We start from the raw sequence: 19,925 nt of genomic DNA, 5'->3' as shown, positions 1-19,925 counted from the left end.
GTTCTCTGTTGATTCATTATTGGTTCAGTCATGAGTTGGTCAGTGTGGCTAGAAGGTGGCGACGCCTGAGTAGGGAGGAGTGGATTGGGGTGGGGCAGATGGAACCTCCCCCTGGGGAGAAGCTGTGTTTTATTCTGCAGGCAGTGGACAGTCAGTGCTGCACTACAGAGGGTGATATGATTCAGCTGAACCTGTAGGGTCAGAAGTGGGCTCAGGGAGACTGGGTGAGCACTGTGGTGTCGCCCAGGTGAGGGAGGTGAGGGAGCATGGCACCTGGCTGAGGTGTGGCAGAGGACAGTCTGAGGGCTGCTGGAAGGGGTGGAGGAGGAGGGGGCTCAGGGTGAGTCTGAGGTGTTTGGCCTACATGGGGCAGGGGAGGGGGACCTTGATGAGCGGGAGAGTGGGAGGAGCATGGGAGGGTCGTCCACTAAGCCAGACTAGGACTTGGCACAGGAACAAGTTGATGGAGATATGCATCCGGCACTTGGGATGGAGGTGTCCAGGCTGGTGAACTGAACACTGCAGAGTCAGCAAACGCAGTAGTTAGAAGTGGGGACTGGCTGCTGTGTGCTAGAGAATTTGGAGAGAGCACAGGTGCTTCCGTCACTTAGAGGAGGGAGACCAGCATGGGAGGTGAGCAAGCTGGCTACTCCTGGTGGAACTGGAGAACTCCAGACACAAGGTCCTAAAGCACCTGGACAGAAGAGAGACACCAGGGAGTGACAATCAGAATGAGCTTGGAGTTCTCGGCAGCAGCAGAAACAAAAAGACGTGGGAATGGTGCCTTTACAGGACTGAGAAAATAACTGTCCTTCAGAATTCTCTGCCCATCTAAAGTGACTTTCAAGAATGAGGTAAAAATATTTAAAAAATTTAAAAAATTTTCCAGCTGCAGTTGATGTACAATATTATTTGAGTTTCAGGTAGAGACCCTCCCACCCCATGCTCTTGCTTAGTACAGATGCACTGAGCCTTGCCAGGCCCTGACTATGGGCTCACCTGGGACACTTGTCCAACTTACCAGTGATCACCCCGTAAGTCTAGAATAGGTAAAAGGCAAGAGATAGGCAAGACGCAAGTCTTTGTTTGCTGTGAGTGGCATGGAGTGGACGGTGGGAATATGGGGGCAGCAGTTTTGCTTAGTGTCCAGTTAGGCTGGCCATCCGTTCATGGTGTTTGCTGTAGTGTCTACTTTCAGGGTAAATATTATACAAAATGTATTCCTTCTATGTATCAAATGTTCAACTAGAATAAAGAGAAACATGTGAATGGGATATGGGAGCAAGGGCCTTGGGTGGACAGGCCAAATCCTGGGAGGCTGATGGTGCCAACTGGTGTCTGGGCCCTGGGTTGAGGCTGGAGGGACAACCCCCCCAGCAAGGGCAGCTGGCCTGCAGGGGGAGGGGCCACCCTGGGGAGGAGCCCACGATGTCTGTTTGCATTCCCAGTGAAGATGTTAATGAACTCAAGGGGTCCACGGCTTGGGGTGTTGAGAGGTGATTGTTAGGTAGTTCTGTTTACTTTCAGCAAGAAAAGGAGGCAGGGGTTCATGTCTCTGCCTCCCTGAAGCAGGCCTAGCCATTGCTTATGTACACCCATTTGGTTAATTTCATGTTGGTTTCGTCTTTGAAGTTGGTTATACTTACCTAGTTGGGTTCCTGTCAAGCTTATCCTGTTTACAGCTGTTATCTGCAAAATACTGTGCTACATTTTAACATTTAGCAAGAATAGCATTGAGTAAGAACCGTCTAGACCTATCTAACAAAGATGATGGCATTATGAAATCGTCCCTTAAAGAGACTGCTGGGCCTTAATAAAACTGTCACCGGCACCTTCTGGTGCTTGGCAGTGGAGTGGGCTGCCTGGTGAACGGACCTACAGGAAGGGCCTGCCCTGCACATGCAGGTGCTGCTGCTGACCACACACGCTTTTTGGATCATACCATTTCACAATTTCTTTTTCTTAAGGGCCCCAAACTTGGCTTTCATGTTGCCATTTTTAGTTGTTTGGGGCTTTGTGGGTTTCCATGGCAGGGTGACCATGGTAGTGTGACTCACCAATGCTCAGAACAGCCTGGAGGGCAGGCCCAGAGGTGGGATGAGAGACCAGGGGCATCTGGCCAGGGGGTGCCTGTATGGTCAGACGGCAGTTCATCCACCACAGAAGGTGGCAAGGAGGTCGGAGGAACCTCAGGTGAGCTGTGTGGCCCCTAATGGCTAATGCCAGTCAGGACCATGGAGAGCCGACAAAGGTGCGCCCATAGTCAGGGCCTGGCAGGGCTCAGTGTGTCTGCACTAAGTGAGCAAGAGAACGGGGTTGGGAGGTGTGCAACAATGAGAGGATGTGTGTGCGTGCACGTGTGTGCCATTGTGAAGGTTTGAATAAACAAGAGGGAGGAGAGGACTTGGGCCTTGTTCCATCTGTATCAAATTTACATCCCAACCAAGCATGGAGCATTGGAACCTGCCTTGACAGGCTACAGAAAGGGAAAATGTTAGAGGCACTCCTCACAGACACCAGAGAGGTGTCATCGGACCCCCGAGTCAGTAGGAGAGGGCTGTCCCCAGCCTCAACCTTTGTTTTCTCATATATATGAATTTATATGAGAGACCTTGATTGCATTGTGATGAAGCCAATTTTATTAAAGCAATTAAAGCATGCACCTTTATTAAAGAAGGAAGGCAAGCACATCTATACATCTGGCTTATGAAGCGCAGATGGGCTCTCGGCTGATCTGACGAGTGAGTTGGGTGGGGGTCCGAGGCATTTATATGCCCTCCTGTCTATAGGTCTCAAAATTCCTCTGCTGAATGTCTTGGTACAGATTAATTCTCAAGGTCCCTTTTTACTTTGCTGTGACCTTTCCAGAACTGATGAGAAGCACCTGGCAGTTGTATCTTGCCAAGCCCCAGACTGCTGGCTTCTCTGCTTAGAGAGTAAAACTGCCCTTTTCTTATTTCCCTTTGCCCCTCCTTTTCTGCCTCTCTCCTTAGGGAGGCTTTTAACCATTTGCTCTCCAGCGTCCTTGGCTGGGGAAGGTAATGGCTTGTTATTTACAAGCTGGCTGCAAATTGTCCACACTGCGTGGCCTTGTTTTGACTTTGCTATCTCAGTTTCCCTATTCCCCCTGCCCTAGAATCCTGTAGCAAAAACGGCAGAAGCAAAACCCTGGCTGGGTGACTGAAGCCTTCAGTGCCCCTTGGCAGACTCTGTGGGGGGTTGCTTATAATGGAGATGCTGAAGGAGGCCCTGCTGGGGATAGGACGGCCCTTCACCCCATTGAACATTAGTTCTGAGTCATTTCCCTGCTGGGCTGGGGCAGGAGGGGAGCAGATGGGGTCTTGGGCCAGTGGGCCTCTGTCTCTGTTTCCACATCCTGCACAGTTGTGTGCACAAACCATATAATACACGTGTGCAGGCACACACAAGCCTTGAAGTTTCCCAGGGTCTCTCTGGCAGGTATACAGGACCTGCCTGTCCTATGTGAGCAAAACCAGCTGCTCATCCCTCAACATGATGCCAGGGCCCAGGGGAGCCCGAGGAACCACAACCACAAGGTGCTGCTGGAGGGTGATGCTAGCCAAGCCTTTTGGGCACAAATGTTAGAGTGGGTATGGGAGCATTCTGTCACCACATGGCCTTCAGAGGTGGAGGGTATGGGAGGGAAAACCATTGCAAATCCTGCTGTTGACCTTCCCAAAGTACCAGAGGCAGGTTCTGAGCAGCCGTCCCCAGTAGAAAGGTGTCAGCAGCAGGGTGTGGTCAGCCAGACTGGCCCTGGGCCTCCCAGGAGTCCCAGCACCTGCCTTTATCCCGACTCCTGCCACCGCTTTGTTAGCCACTGTGCTGAAGCCCAAGATGTAGAACCTCCAGCTGTTCGACTTGGTGACACTCCTCACCTCATCTCAGTGTTCTTAACTGTGAAATGGGATAGTAAAGGGATCTGCACACAGTAGTTTTGCATCTGAAGGGAGAAATTTATATAATATGTAACTGTGCAAAGCTGAGGCCTGTGTGGACCTACACTGGCTGCTCTGCTCTCAAGCATGTCAGTTGGAGAAACTGAGGCCCAGAGGAGGCCAACACTCTATAGGCCGTGGAAATGGACACCACTGGCCTATCCCAGGCCTTCATTCACCCACCGAGATTGGGTACATCATTTGTGGGGCCCAGTATAGAATGAAGATGTGTGCTCGCTGTTCTGGAATGATGAAGAATTTTAAGACAGTGACAACCGAGCATTAATTAAACCAAGCATGGGCCCTTTGGGACTGCCCAGCCTCCACCCCCTTGAGGCTGACTCTTATCCACATCTTCTCCCTCCCCCTTTGGAGCATATGTTTTTCCATCTAAAAGTGTTTGTGACAAGGAGGAGCATTAAGGCAGCACACCCTGCTGCAGGCACCACCTGGAAGGCATTTTAAGTGCATTTAAGTCTGTTTCTGCTCACAATCATTGCCTGGCCCACAAATCCCTTTTGGCAGCAACAGCCTGGGCCCCACGTGGATTTTGCCGGGCTGGGCTCTGTGAGCCGAGAGCAGACAGAGCCCATTCTCCCCTGCAAACGTAGTCTGTGTTGGGGGGACTGGATCAGCTTGGAGGTAGGGGCTCCCAGGAGCTCAGCTCGTCCCATCTCCCAGCCCCTGAACCACTAAAAGCGCGTGTGCTTGAGGAGACCCCCAGAGGAGGAGCCCCACACTGGACCTGCTCCTGCCTACCTGGCAGGTGGGGCCTCTGGGCAGACTATCTTCCCCATGATAAGACCCCTCGCAGGGTGGCTCCAAAGGCAGCAGGTTGTCACCCAGGGCCAGGGGTGTGTGTCCCAGCAGAATTAGCTGACAGAAGCTGTGTGGCCTCTCATCACATAAGCTTGGCTGATAGGTCACCACAGTGCTCCCTTGCTGGCCTCTGGAGCCAGAAGACCCCACCTCCGTGGGGGTGTCAGGCTCACTAAGGAGAACTAGTAGTGTCCTGGGCCTCTGGAAAACCCAGGCTGCCCAGGTCTGTGTGCCGTCTTGTAGACACACTTGCCCTCCCCTCCCCTCCCCCAGCAGGGTTCCTTGGAGCCCTGAGAGCTGGCACCCACTGGCAACATCTCAGAGCACTAGCAGTTGGTGAGTGCCCTTCTGCCGCCCATGGTCAGCATCTGCCTTCCTCGTGGCATTCCCAACTCTACCCACAGCCCCCCTCAACGAGCAGGTTTTTAGGGGAAATGTACATAGGTTGAAATGCACAAATCTTGGCTGTACATTGTTGACAAATGGATGTGCCCGAGTGACCCACACCCCTGTCAGGATGTGGAACCTTCTCTCCTGCCCTTCCCAGTCTGTTGCCTCTCCACCCTCAACAGGCAGCCGGTCTGATTTCCATCGCCTAAAATCAGTCTGGGATCGTGCCACATGTGTTCTGTGTGCCTGACTCCTTCGCCTCGGCCTGATGCCTGAGACCCATCCGAGTCGCCGTGTGTGCGCTAGCTTGCCCCTTTTCGCTGCCTGATAGGCCGCTGCGCTGTGATGAGCTCTGTCGGCTTGTCCCTTCGCCCCGAAGGCATCGGGGTTGCTTCCAGGTGTGGCTGTGAATAACCCTACCACTCTGATGGCCACGTGTTTTCATTCCTCTTGTACAAAAGGAGTGTGGAATTTCTGGGTCGTATGGTAGGAGTGTGTTTAACTTCAGATAAAAATTTGTTACTTTCTTATAAAAAGCACTTGATTCGTTTTTGGCGACTCTTGCGTGCCCCGCTTGTCTGGTAGCGTCACCTGCACTTGAAAACTCTGGCTCCAGGTGATTTGTTCAGAAGCTGGCGTGAACCCCTTGCTCTGTGCTGTTCGCGTGCTCGTGAGGCTTGGGTAATGATTGTGCAACTGCTGTATACAGCTCCTTTTCCCCCGCTCTCTGTTTGGAAGAAGGACATTCTCACCTACTGTATAGCTCTGCAGATAACTGTGTGTCGATGTCCAAAGAACTGCACATGAGAAAGTCCTACTAAGTTCAGAGTTTTAAATTAGTGAGTTTTTTATGGTCCGCGAGAATCTTTTATATCAAAGTGTGAGATAAAGCCACCGAGGAATAATGCCAGTGTGCCCGGGGGGCCTGCCCCTGGCTCCACTATCACCCCTCTTCCTCCCTCACTCGATTCCCTGCTCCCCGCAGCCCCGCTGGGACTCTACTTCTCCAGGGACGCCTACTGGGAGAAGCTGTACGTGGGCCAGCCGGCCGGAACGCCCCTGCTCTACGTCCACGCCCTGCGGGACACCCCCGAGGAGGTGCCCAGCTTCCGCCTTGGCCAGCACCTCTACAGCGCCTACCGCAAGCGCCTGCACGAGAACAGCTGGATTCGCATCCAGGAGGACACGGGCCTTCTCTACCTCAACTGGAGTCTGGACCACAGCTCCTGGGAGAAGCTCAGCATCCGCAGTAAGGGAGCCGAAGCCCTGCCCCCGCCCCATCTTCTCCTTCCACAGCCCACGGCTCACCCACACTGAGGCTCAGAGGGTGGACTCCCGCTGTGTAAGAGTAAAGGAGACCGATGGACCTGGTGTTCAGCCTGGAGAGGGGGCCAGGACAAGCTCGGGGCTGCTGATGGCCCTGGGACCTTCTGGTGCTTCTAGTACCCTGAAGGGCCTGTGTGAGGGGTGGGATGCTCTCTCGGTCCTGGACCCAGATGCCTTTACCAATTGGTTAACAAGGATTTAGGGCCATGAGAGAGGGCCTAAGGGGCTGGAGAAACCCCAAGGTTTCTACTTAGCAAATGGCCTGGAATTTGCTGGAGAAGCAGCAGTCTTCACAGAGAGTCTGTCTTACCATCAGCAGCAAGCTGCTCTTGCACCTGGTGGGGACTTCGGTCTGGTGCTTGGGAGGAAAGTGGGGCAGAAGGAAGGCCTGGCCAGTCCTCTGAGCAGGGGTCAGAGCCCAAGTGAAGGCCAGTTGTGACCCTGGGACAGGGAGGAAAGAGTGTGAAGCAGAGTTTTGCCTTGTGGCACAAATGGTGATTGCATACCCAGTAGGCCCCCACTGGACCCTCCCGCCAGCCCTGAACTGCTGTGTGCGGGTAAGAGGCAGGCAGCCTGTGAGTGCAGAAGGGTGGCACTGGCCCAGCAGGGCAGAATGACTGCACCCACTTGCAGTAAAATCAGGGTCCCCAAGTAAAGAGGGCACCCCAGACGGTTGCTGGAGGAGGTGGCATCTGAGATGGACCTTGTTTATGCACACACTTAGTTGCCACTGTCTTCATCCCAAGCCCCCTGTGGGAACTTGAAGAGCCGGGGCCCTTGGGGTGGAGGCCAGGGTGGGATTTGCTAAGGGTTCCATTCCATAGGGGGCGTCTTCAGGAGAGCAGCCTCGTGCCCCTGCGGGGCCAGGCAGGAGAGAAAGCACACAGTAATTTGAACAGGGAAGATTTGTATAGAGAATTAGTAACTGTAACAGGATTGGAGCAACGAAAAACAGGCTAGTAAGAGGCAAAGAGAACGAATGAACATGGGAAGAGCACGTGTGAGGAAAGGCCACCACCCTAGGGCCCAGAGCAGGGGAGGGTTCAGAAAGAGTCCCCCGCCCCAGCTGGGGTCCAGACCTCATTGGAAGGGGAGCCACTGTGCTGCCTCCATGATGGAATTTGCAGGCAGTCCCACCCCTGGGTGCTAAGTACTCTGCCCACAGCATGTATCTCTGCAGAGCTGCTCTATGATGAGGCTGCCGGGGGGGCATGGAGACCCTGGGGCAGCTCTCCACCTGGGGTTAGACCAGGGCTCAGGGCACCCCTCTTAGGGGCCAATGACAGAGAGGCTGGTGGGGGGAGAGGGGAGCTTTAGCCCCAGCACTCAGGGCATCTCCCCGAGGAGCAGTATTTGAGCTGAGACCTGAATGACAGGAGGGGTGGGCCTGTGATGAATCTCTAGGCAGAGGGAGCAGAACCACAGGGCCCTGAGGCAGACAGACCCCAGGTCCAGGGCAAAGGCGGAGAGCAGGAGGTGACGGCCAGGTCAGAGAGCTCAGCAGAGCCCCACGGACCACCCACGCTGAAGACTGGGCTTCACCCCCCTGGGGCTCCCGCCCCTCCCCCGTCTGTCCCCACCCCCGCTGGTGAGGCTGACGCCCTGGGCTGACTTCTCTCTGCAGACGGCGGCTTCCCCCTGCTCACCGTCTACCTCCAGGTCTTCCTGCTGCCCACGGCCCTGCGGGAGGGCGAATGCCAGTGGCCGGGCTGCGCCCGCGTGTACTTCTCCGTCATCAACGCCTCCTTCCCCGCGTGCGGCTCCCTCAAGCCCCGGGAGCTCTGCTTCCCCGACTCCGGCCTCTCCTTCCGAATTCGGGAGAACCGGCCTCCGGGCACCTTCCACCAGCTTCGCCAGCTGCCGGTGCAGTTCCTCTGCCCCAACGTCAGCGCGGCCTACAGGCTCCTGGGAGGTGAGTGCAGGCCTCACAGGGCGGGTCCGGGGCCTGCTGTGCCAGGCTCAGTGCCCACCGCGACACGAGCCATGCAGCTACGTCCCACCACCACCCCCTCCATTCATTTCGTGTCCAGACGTGTGCTGGCTCCTGCGGCGGGCCAGGCACTGTTCTAAGGGCTCAGGATGTGACAAAAACAGCGTTAACCCTGCCCGCCTGGAGCTTCCATGCCTGTGGAAGACAGAGAACACACATGTGCTGAGGAAATCGGGTAGCCTCTGAGAGGGGCCGGGTGGGGAGTAAAGCCTGGAGAACGTGGAGTGGTGGAGATGCCAGGTGCCTCTTCAGTAGGGTGGCAGGGAAGGAGGCTCTGGAGCCGAAGCGGAGGGCGCAAGGCAATCAGGGCTAGCCCCTCTGAGAGTGCCAAGGGGGGATTCCACATACCTGGAGTGCCATGAGTGACAGGGGAGGATGGAATTACATGAGGTCAGAGAAGTTCCTGGGGATGGACAGGGCTTCCCACTGAGGGACTTGGGGAGTCATGGAAGGCTTTTGAGGGGGGCACTGACAGGAGCTAACTTATCTTTTTTTTTTTTTCTTTTGTGAATCTTCACTGAGGATATTTTTTCCGTTGATTTTTAGAGAGAGTGGAAGGGAGGGAGGGATGGGGAGAGGAGAGAGAGAGGAACATGAACATCGTTCTGAGAGAGACACATCGATTGTTTGCCTCCCACATGCACCCCCACCCAGGCCAGGGAATGAACTGGCAACCCAGGTTCCTTCCCTGGCCCTTGGCTGGGTATAGAACTCGCAGCCCTTCGGTGCCTGGGTCGGTGCTCTGACCACTGAGCCACACCGGTCAGGGGAGGACCTAACTTACCTTTAAAGGATTCATCTGGCAGCTGTTAGGAGTGATTGGGGGTGGGGTGGTTTAGGGCAGAAGCATGGAGACAATTAGGAGGCTACAGGAGATATCCCTGAGATGTTTCTCTCTCTCTCCCTTCCGCTCTCTCTGTAAAGCAGTGGAAAAAATATCCTCAGCTGAGGATTAAAAAAAAAAAAACACTGGGAGGAGGGTGGAGGCCACAGGGCAGTGAGAGGCGGGCATGGTCTGGGCATGTTTGAAGGAAGACCGGGCAGGACTTCATGATGAGTTGAATGCGGGGTGTCGAGGGAAAGAGGAGACCAAAGGACCCCAGGCTTCTGCCTGCAGCTGCGAGGACAGCCCACTCCCTAAGATGGCCCTGCCACGTGGTGGTGCTGGTGGGCGGGGAGGGAGTTTGATCCCCGTGGAGATGAGGAGAGGCCACCGAGTGGCATATGAAACACAATTTAAAGACAAGGAACTGGGACTCAAAAAGGACACGGAGGGCCCTAGCCGGTTTGGCCCGTGGGTCCTGGGTTTGATTCCGGACAAGGTCGAGGCCCTATCCCTGGCCCTGGTTGGGGTGTATGCGGAGGCAGTTGATGGATGTGTGTCTCTCACATCGATCTTTCTCTCTTCCACACTCTCTGAAAAGCAACGGAAAAAATATCCTCATGTAAGGATTAAAAATCAAAGGACACAGAGGCTGGACTGCTAGTATGTGGCACCTGGAATCATACCAGGCTGACCGTGCACACATGGTAAAAATGTTAAAGAAACCTCAGTAAAATAAAAGTAGTCCCTCACCGCCCCATCCTCATTCGCCTAGGGGCAGGGACAGTCTTTGTGCAAGATTGTCCCAAAGCATATGGTTTAGCGTGCTGCTCCTCCTGGCTCAGAGTTACATACTTAAATTTTGTTGAGCGTGTTTTTTGTAACCATAACAGTAGAGGGAAACATTGTCTGATAGCATCCCCACATGTGTAATCCACCTGTTAACATGTGTCTCTGATGGGAGAGACTTGGATTTCCCACCAAGAGGAGCTGACGTAACCCTCCCTGTTGACCTCCCAGCCTTCAGCATTTCCCCGTTTCTGGGTTTTTCCTGGGAGATGCAGTTCCAGCCTGTTGTCGTGACTGGTCCTCCCCTCACGGGGTTGTGGAGGGTGCAGGAGTGGGTAAGTGCACAGCAGTGCCTGGCGAGAAGCAGGCACGTTAGTCTCACCCACGCATCTTCTGGTGAGCAAACAGGCACAGTGACCAGCCTCAAGCTGGACAGCCAGAAGTTAGAGCAGGGATATGAACCTGGAAGTTGGAAATATTGTGTGTTAACATCAAATCACTCACCAGTTGTCCCCTGTGTTTGTTTTCTAGTGGTGGCATTGTGACTTGACTTCTCCCGTTCTCTAAGATTATGGGAGCAGGTATTACTCCCGTAATTTTAAAAAGCTAACATTTTTTCAAAAAGCAGCAGATGCTAGCAGCGAGGTCTCTGCTGGGTCTCTGGGCCCGCAGCCTGGCCGAGCTGGTGCCACCCCACAGCTGAGGCAAGGTGGGGGAACAGGTGCAGGGCCCTCCCTAGGTGATGAGGGTGAGGACCTGGTGCAGGCCTCCTGGTCCCCTCTCCTCCATCAGCACGCTCTTCGGCACACAGCCCTGCAGACTGTTTTTGGAACACTGTGTCCCCTGCTTAGCTGGGGTGGGGGAGGTTGGGTGGGGCACAGAGCCCCTCCCCTGCCACTGCTCCTGCTGGGTGCCAGAGGAAGGCAGCTCAGCCTGTCCCCAGCCCCGGATCACACGGGGGTCCCCGGTCTGCTTGGTGCACAGGTGAGAATCTGCCCTTCCGCTGCGCCTCCGACAGCCTGGAGGTGAGCACACGGTGGGCCCTGGACCGCGAGCGCCAAGAGAAGTACGAGCTGGTGGCTGCCTGCGTGGTGCGCTTGGGCGCACGTGAGGAGGAGGTGCTGGCGCCCTTCCCGGTGACTGTGTACGACGAGGACGACTCGGCGCCCACCTTCCTCGGGGGCGTCGACACGGCTAGTGCCGTAGTGGAGTTCAAGCGGAAGAAGGTGTGTCCCCATGTGCTTGTCCGTTGTCTGTCGTCTCTCTGTTCGGTGTCTGTCTCCATCCAGCCCCAGGCATGACTGGCCTTCAAGTTGTTTTTCGTTTGTCAGTCGTCCGTCAGGGCTTTCTGCCTTTATCCAGGGCAACCCGCCAGCTCCCAGCTGGCCCTGACTGGTGTGGCCACGGGCCCTGGGCACCCGGCCTGTGTCCCAGCAGGCAGGCAGGGCTGAGAGCATGCATCTGGGGGCACACCTGTGCCCGCAGGAGGGGAGAGGACAGCAGCTGGCTGCAGGATGCTCCCTTCCACCTGCACTCGGCCTTCACGGGTTGCGGGGCGGGGGAGCTTCGAGGCTCCTGGAGGATAGCCCAGGAGTGGAGAAAGGCAGGACTGGGGGGGGGGGGGGAGCTCTGGGGGCTGCCCCGCCCATCTTAGCCCCAGCCCTCCCTGGTAGCACATATGGAGCGTAACTGCCACCTGCTGGGCCTCAGGTTGCCCTGCAGCCGGCCGGCTGGCAGGTGCAATGGGAGGGTGGGCAAGTGGTATGTTGTCTTTGCCTGCCTTTCTGGGCACCCCAGGACTGGGTTTGGTGAGTGTGCCGGTGAGGAAAAAGCACATCTTGTGAGGAAATGCCCCCTGAGTCGGCAGGGCTGTCTTGGGGTGACAGTAGGGAATCCTGTTAGCAAAGTGAGAAGAGGTGACTGCTCAGAAACTTCCTTACAGCCCTCTCCAGCCAAGTGTCCAGTTGCTTGGAGGAGAGCATTCTGGTGCACACCCGGGCTTGGATCCGGCTCTGCCGTATATTACTGTGACTCCGAGCTAACCCCTCCCTGCTGCGGGGCATGGCTGGCTCTGGAAAGTGGAGTATCCACTTTGCGGGAACCTGGCTGAGGCCTGTCAGCAGAGCACCTGGGCATCTGCTCTCATCCACCTTTACAGGAAGCCTGTAGATTCCTATCGCGCCTGTTGCACAGGTGACGTGAGGCCCAGTGGCCCAGGGAGGGTGACTGATTTAGGCTGGCAAGTGGCCCTGTGGGGACTTGAACTCAGGTCAGTTTGTCCTAGAGCCAGCTCTATGCATTCCTGGTCCACCTCTGGGGCACATGCCCTTCCTCAGTCTCAGGCTGCAGGAAATCTGACTGGCACCTCCTGTTTCCTACAGGGCACTGTGGTGGCCACACTGCACGTCTTCGATTCGGATGTGGTGCCAGCGTCCGGGGAGCTCCTGAGGCGGTACACAAGCACGCTGCTCCCCGGAGACGCTTGGGCCCTCCAGACATTCCGCGTGGAGCACACACCCAATGAGACCCTGGTCCAGGTCAACGGCAGCTTCATTCGGGCAACAGTGCATGACTACAGTAAGAGGGGCTGGGTGTGGCCTGGCAGGGCCCCCAGGGGACCGCAGCCCCTGTTTCTGGACAGGGAAGCCCCCTGCGCACACTGACACCTGGCCTGGCCCTCTGAGCCCAGGCAGCTGCTCCTTCCATCTTCCACCCAGCCCCTTGTCTCTGCTGGGCTCACCTCAGCCACCCTGGTGGGTTTTTACAAGCCACCCTCTTCCTGAACTGCCCCATGGCTGACCTTGGCAGGACCCCTTCCCCCCTCCCCATGCTGACCACTCCTGGGCTCACTGCCCACTGCAAACACGTGTCATTGCCTGAGGCCTTCTTCAGACCCTGCCCCCTACTTTGCTGCCCCTCAGGTGCCCAGTGCCCAGGATTACTGCCCCCCGCCAACCAGCAGCTCTCTACTAACAGCAGCTGGTGCACAGCAGCAGCTCCGTACCCCTGAGTGGGAAGACCCTGAGACACTTGTCCTGCCTGGCTCCTGGAATGTACCTGCAGGGCTGGGCACCAGGTGCTGGCAGTGTTCACCCACACACGGGGCATTTTCATTAGCTTCCTAGCCTCCCTGTCTCCCTTCCCAGCCCTCCTGCCCATGTTTTCTGGGGTCACCTTCCAAATACCCGACTTGTACTTGGGTCCTTGTTTTGGAATCTGTTTTGGGGGAACCCAGGATCACTGATACCTTTACCCTTTTCTGCCTGGCCTGATTGTTTCTTTCACACCTCACCTCTTCCCCTACCAAGCCTTTGTAGGCCACCTGCCTCGTGCATGGGAAAACATCACCCGTGCCTTCCCTGGCACACTCGCTCTGTACTCTGTGTACCAGAGCCCCCACCTCCATTTTCTGTCTCCATGAAGCTGAAACCACAGCTTGGCCCATGGCAGGTGCACTGAGGTGTGCAAGCTCCTAGGCCTGGGGACCGGTGGAGTCCAGGCTCCACTGGAGGCTGCTGCTATGGAGAGTTCCCTGGGGGAACTAAAGGGCCAGTGCAGCCTGCCCAGGACCTCGGTGGTGCTGGTCTTTACCTCATGTGCCCACACATCACACACACAGTCCAACACACACCCCACACCAGCACATGGGCTGGACCCCACACACTCACACGCACCCCACACACACCCCACACACACACTCCACATACACACCCCACACACACATTCCACACAAACACACACTTCACACACAACCCGTGCCACACATACTCCATAGATACATACACCCCACACACACACTCCTCATACTCCCCCACACATTCACACATACACCTCACACATGTTCCATACACACGTCCACACCCCCACTCCCACACACCCCACACACACTTCACACACACTTCACACACCCCCACCCCCACATACACATATGTACTCCACACAAGAGACACACACATACCCCATACACACACACACACTGCATACATGTTACCTCCCAGCTGAGAAGGGCTCTCTGGATTTCCAGCTCAGTACAACAGCTAACATTTAAATAGTGGTTCTGACATTGCCAGCTGCCAGGTCTGTTACCTGTGCACCGTGTGTGTGAAGGAATGTGCATGTGTGGGCAGTGTGTGCGTCTGAGAGGAGGCGTGCAGTGGCATGGGGCAGTCCTCACATCACCATGCCCCCGCCCGCAGGGCTGGTTCTCAACCGCAGCCTCCCCATCTTGGAGAATCGCACCCTGCAGCTGGCTGTGCTGGTCAACGACTCGGACTTCCAGGGCCCGGGGGAGGGCACCCTCCTCCTCCACTTCAATGTGTCTGTGCTGCCAGTCACCTTGCGCTTGCCCAGCGCCTACTCCTTCACTGTGAGCAGGCGGGCCCGCCGCTTTGCCCAGGTGAGCCTTCAGCCCACTGCCAGCCTGGGAGGGATATGGAGGGGTGGGGAACCCCTGGAGTGGGCTATTCCCCAGGATGGGCACTCCAACTGGCAGATTGCAAACCGTGCTGGGGGTGGGCAACACCCCCTCCCTGGGCTAATAAGTACACAGGGGGAGCCACAGGCACAAGGCCTCTCCCTTCTCAGTATCTATAAGACATGCTTTTTACTAGCGTAAGAGCAATGCCAGGTAAATATATGTATGCTGACTTGGAGAGACGCTCCTGGTAGATTGTTAAGTGACAAAGTGGTTTGCAGAAATGTTGATGTCACCTGGCTCCACATGTTTAAAAACCGGTCTTCATCGGCCGAATTTATTAACAGTGGCGCCCTCTGCTGGAGCAGGCGAAGGTGGGAGCCCTGGGGCTTCACTTCTGCAAGTATATTTGCATTTCCCACGGGAACAGAACGATTACAAGTGGAAAAATGAGAGTAGTCAGTATTCATCAAAGAAGATGAATCCATGTTTAGCATCTTGGTGCAGTTGTCTCTAGAATGTTTCTCATGAGCACTTTTTAACGTTTGCTTGAAATTGTAAACGGAGCAGCTGTGGATTTCAGGCTTAGGGCCACCTTGTCATGGTGGTAGTTCCTGTGGTTAGTTCCCTTCACTTCTGGCAGCCACCTGGGTCCAGCACAAGAAGGAGAGGGTGTCTTCCCCCTTCCTTGGACACATCCAAGCTCCCTGACTTTCCACCACCCTGGGTCTTTCATAGAGAGGGGCATTGAGGAGGGTAGAGGTAACCAAGCAGCCCCTCTTTCCCAGGGGTTTCAGCCAAGTCCCAGGAAGGCCCCTGGTCCTGTAGGAGACAGGCAACCACTCTGCATGATCACGTGGCCGGGTGCAGTGCTCTGACCAGGCGGGTCACCTGGCAGGGGTGGGCCATCCCAGCCCCATGCAGTGAGGACAGGAACTGGTGGTCCCCAGGGCAAAACTGGCCTGGCCAGAGCAACGAGGGTGGTGCACCAGAGGGAACCAGTGTCAGCCTTGTGCCTGAATGAGGGAGCCAGTGAGGAAAGAGCCAGTGTGTGCCGGAGCCTGCCGGCAGTCGAACAGTAACCTGATTGAGGGGGTGAGGATTGGAAAAGAAAGACAAGAGACAGGATGGGATCGGGAGGGCTGCAGTACGTGACTGAGCCCCGAGTTTATTTTTCAGCTTGTAATTATAGCGCATTCAGTAAGGCAGCGGTATAATCAGTAACCTTGTCCCAGGTATGTTCCCCACCTAACTCTTTGTCTAGTTAACTAGGACCTTCTGCCCTTTTGACCTCTGCTAAGCCTCCTATACAAAGGTATTTCCTCATGTATGCACAGTTAATCTTAAGCTTAGCCAAGACCTTAAGGAGGGGGAGCGGGGGGAGCAGGGCGAGTGCTAGCACCGCTGCCCACCACTCGGGTCAATGCCCCAGAGATTCCTCTCTTGGTGACACTAGGGCATACGGGCCACCCCGGGTGTTCACCCTGGGGCAGCACCTCGCCCGGTGGGCCCTCCCCAGGGGGAGTCCCGCCGGCTCCCCACAAGTGTGTGCGTCCTTCCCTGGAGGGCCAGCCTCCAAACCAGACATCAATGACCTGCTCTGAGCAGCGGGGGTGGATGGTGGTGTGATGGCCTAGGTAGGGCAGGGCCAGGCAGGTGTATGGGGGCATGGAGGTTGGGGAGTTCAGGGGGTGCTGCCATTCCCAGGTGAGCAGAGGACTGTTCCAAGACTCAGACTGCCAGGGAGCCCCTCCAGCCACCATTGCAAGCCTGTCCAGCCTCCCATCTGAGGCATTCCCTTTGCCACGCCCAGGTTGGGAAAGTCTCTGTGGAAAATGGACAGGAGTTCACCGGCATCCATGTGCAGTATGAGCTGCAGCTCTCCAGCGCCAATTGCAGTGCTCTGGGAGTGGTCACCTCGGCAGAGGACACCACAGGGACCCTGTTCGTGAATGACACAGAGGCCCTGCGGCGGCCCGAGTGTACCCAGCTCCAGTACACAGTGGTGGCTGCCGACCAGCCAACCCAAAGGCAGGCCCAGGCTCCACTGCTCGTCACCATGGAGGGGACATGTGAGTTCTAGGGCCCCGTGGAGGGTGGGGATGGATGGGACATGATATTGACATGGGCATTTCCCCACACACAGAGAAGGGACCTGATCCTGCTCCCTCTCACGGATGGGTGGCTTCCCTAAGCCTGAGCTTCCTTCCTCATAAAATGAGTCACAATGCACGCTGCGTAGCGGAGCTGGGAGGATGACTGGGGGTGGGGGTGGGGGGACGCGGGGCAGTGTGGAACAGTTCCACCCAGAGAGACCACATAGTAAACAGGGCTGCGCCCCATCACCACCGGCAATGCATCTCACACATGCACTTGCTATGTAGTTGCCAGATAAAACAGCATCCTGGTTCAACTTAAAATTTAGATTCAACTTTAGGTTCAACTTTAAAAAACAAGCAATTTTTTTATGTATGTCCCATGCAACTTCTGCGGAGTATCTCAAAAGACAAATTTTTAGATATGTCTATGAAATATTAGGGACGTATTTACACAAAACAAGTATTCACTGTTTACCTGAAGCTCAGGTTTAACTGGGCATCCCTTGTGTCCTTGGCCATGTCTGGCCACCTCACATCCTCACCCCATACTATCCCAGCCCAGTAGCTGTCCCCCCTTTGTGACTGTGGTGCCACCCTCCCCTTTCCCAGCAGCCCCATCACTCCCTTGCACCTGGTGCCGAGTTACTCCTTCCCCTCTGAGCTTGAGCCATGGGGGCACCTCAGCCAGTGCTGCCCTGTCCGTGGGTGCTGGCTGGACACTGGGCCTAGGCTGGCCCTGTGACCTGCTTCCTTCCACCCCCAGACATGGCTGAGGAGCCAGGCTGCCCCCTGTCCTGCGCAGTCAGCAAGAGGCGGCCTGAGTGTGAGGAGTGCGGTGGCCTGGGCTCTCCGACGGGCAGGTGCGAGTGGAGACAGGGAGATGGCAAAGGTAGGCCCCCCACAGAGCCAGGGGCCTGCGGCCAAGCAATTGGGAGGGGTGGTGATGGCTGAGTGAAAACGGGGTCTGTGAGGACCCTTCTCATTCCTCATCTATTCCCCAGAGCTCTGTCCCCGTCTGTGGCTCCCGATGCCAGGAAGTGGGCATGAGTTCAGGGTGTGAGTGGCACGAGGACATTCAGGCTGGTCATTGCCAAAGGAACAGAGATGCTTGGGGCTGGACTCTCTTTGGGTTTGGGAAGGTCTGGGCCAAAGCTGGGATGTGCAGGGGACAGAGAGGCTCTGTAGGAGGTCTCAGGCTAGGGAGTGTGTCCCCAAGCAAGGAGGGCCCAAGCTGGCGTAGATGTGCAGACTCCAAGCAGCATCCGCCACTATGAGGGCCCCTCTCATGGTACAGCCTTGCGAGGGGCCTGGCCTCTTCTGGTCTCCTGGATGTGAGGCTGCCACAGTCCTGGGATGACCCAGACCCTCCTTCCCTCACCACTCAGCTGGCTAGTACATTTCAGGACCCCAAGCACTTCTCAGCAATGTCCCTGCTTGTAGGGTTGCATGTGTGGGGTTTTTTAAATCCTCACTCGAGGACATGTTTTTTATTGCTTTTATAGAGAGGAAAGGAGAGAGAGAAAAAAACATCAGTCAGTTGCCTTCCATACACACCTCAACTGGGGATCGAACCGCAGCCTAGGTGTGTGCCCTGACCGGAAATTGAACCTGCAACCTTTGGGTGGACGGGACAGTGCTCCAGCCAACTGAGCCAGCCAGCCAGGGATGCGTGGGTAGTTTCTCTCTGCTCAGGCCCTGGAGGGGCAGGACTGGCCCTAGAGGCCCTGGGGTGCCGCCCTCCTGGCCAGGGTGGTGCTTCCAGGTGGCAGTGACCCGCCCACTGTGTTATAGGGATCTCCAGGAACTTCTCCACCTGCTCCCCCAGCATCAAGACCTGCCCCGACAGCCACTGTGATGCTGTGGAGAGCAGCAATCCTAACATCTGCCCCCAGGACTGCCTCCGTAAGCAACCTGCTGGGCCTGCCCCGTCAGCCTAAGCAGAGATGGGCCCCGGGTAGGTGGGGTAGTGGTGGGAGAAGCTTGGACTTCTACCTGGACTTCAGCCAGACCGGCCTCGTTCCTGAGTTTTACGTGCCCAGCCGTTGTCTAGCATTTTATTTGCATGAAGAGCTCTACCCCCCTCCAAAAGAACTGGAGCCTGGTGCCCTGATCCACACTCCACTGTCACCCTGGCCACTCACAGGGGTGCCGCTCCCTGCTCTGCAGTCTGCTGGTCACCCCTGCTGCCCCTTCTCTCCTCTGCTTCTAAAAAGCAGCCATGTGTGGACCTCGGCAAGGGCCCGGGCAGCCTATGGGCTCCTTCTCCCACCCACTGTGACCAGGTAACTGGCTTGGAGACCGGTCATGCTGAGGCCCGTCCAGCTGACCTGGACTTCTGAGCTCACTCTCCCACGCCCCCACGCCCCCACACCCCCCTCCCCCTCCCCCCGCAGGCAGAGTGGGACCTCCCACACTCCTCTCTGGGTGGTCCTGGCATGTCAGGTCACCCAGGGCCCTGAGAGGGCTTCCTTTGTCACCAGGGGGCAGCATCGTTGGTGGGCATGAGCCTGGGGAGCGCTGGGGGATTAAAGCCGGCTTTGGTACCTGCAACTGCTTCCCTGAGGAGAGGAAGTGCTTCTGTGAGCCAGAAGACAGCCCGGGTGAGTGGGGCGGGGCCACATGTGGGCGGGGCTCCCCCTATGTCCCTGCAAGCCAGAGAGGAAACTTCAGGAAGGCAGTTGAAACCCCAGAGACCCTCCTCCTTCCCTCTGGGCCTCTGTTCCTCTATCTTTGCAGGCAGGGAGCTGGGTCAGGGCCTCTACATAGTGCCTTATAGCCCAAAGTTCAACGCAAAGGTTGGGCTGGAAAATCAGTTCCTCCACCAAATAACTCAGTGCCTGCTGGGATTGTCCTCATGCAGGGCCTTGGCTGGGCCCCGGCACTGTCCAAATGGGACCCACTCTCCCAGCCAGAGCCTCCAGGTGCTGCTTCTGGGACAGCAAGTGGGTGGGCAGTGCAGGCCCCACTGAGCACATGGGGAGCTTTCCAGCCTGAGCCCAGAGACACTTTTCTGGACTGAATGACCCTAGGTCATGAGTCACTTTCCTTCCCTCCTCACTTTTTATTAAAAAAAGCACAAAAGACTTTGGGAACACCGAGGAAGAGCGTTACGTCCCCACAGCCCTCCAGGGCCAGCTGACTGCAGCACAGTGTCCTGGCTGACATGGCGGGTGCACTGCCTCTGCTGTGTGGCCTCGGGCAGGCTGCTGACACTCTCTGTGCCTCTCTCCTTCCTTCTGTGAGAGAGTGATGACAGTCTCCAGAGAAGGGAAGCGCCTCTAACAGCACCTGCCATGCAGTCGTGCTTGTTGGAGTG

At 56.4% G+C, this 19,925-nt stretch overlaps 1 protein-coding gene across 1 annotated transcript in view; it reads left to right on the top strand.

The window, feature by feature from the left end:
* The first annotated feature begins 626 nt into the window (after positions 1 to 626).
* Positions 627 to 19,925, top strand: part of RET (ret proto-oncogene) — a 36,847-nt gene continuing 17,548 nt past the window's right edge. The window contains exons 1-10 of the mRNA XM_016206963.2: positions 627 to 633; positions 6,154 to 6,417; positions 8,119 to 8,406; positions 11,081 to 11,322; positions 12,478 to 12,673; positions 14,293 to 14,492; positions 16,324 to 16,582; positions 17,373 to 17,498; positions 18,401 to 18,511; positions 19,090 to 19,209. Of these exons, the coding sequence (XP_016062449.2) occupies positions 627 to 633; positions 6,154 to 6,417; positions 8,119 to 8,406; positions 11,081 to 11,322; positions 12,478 to 12,673; positions 14,293 to 14,492; positions 16,324 to 16,582; positions 17,373 to 17,498; positions 18,401 to 18,511; positions 19,090 to 19,209 (1,813 nt within the window). The remainder of the gene's footprint in view (positions 634 to 6,153; positions 6,418 to 8,118; positions 8,407 to 11,080; positions 11,323 to 12,477; positions 12,674 to 14,292; positions 14,493 to 16,323; positions 16,583 to 17,372; positions 17,499 to 18,400; positions 18,512 to 19,089; positions 19,210 to 19,925) is intronic.

This window comes from Miniopterus natalensis, chromosome 14, assembly GCF_054644295.1.
Source record: "Miniopterus natalensis isolate mMinNat1 chromosome 14, mMinNat1.hap1, whole genome shotgun sequence".
In the NCBI taxonomy this organism is placed as follows: domain Eukaryota; kingdom Metazoa; phylum Chordata; class Mammalia; order Chiroptera; family Miniopteridae; genus Miniopterus; species Miniopterus natalensis.
The sequence above is the reverse complement of the archived record's forward strand: the minus strand, read 5'-3'. Positions and strand labels throughout refer to the sequence as shown.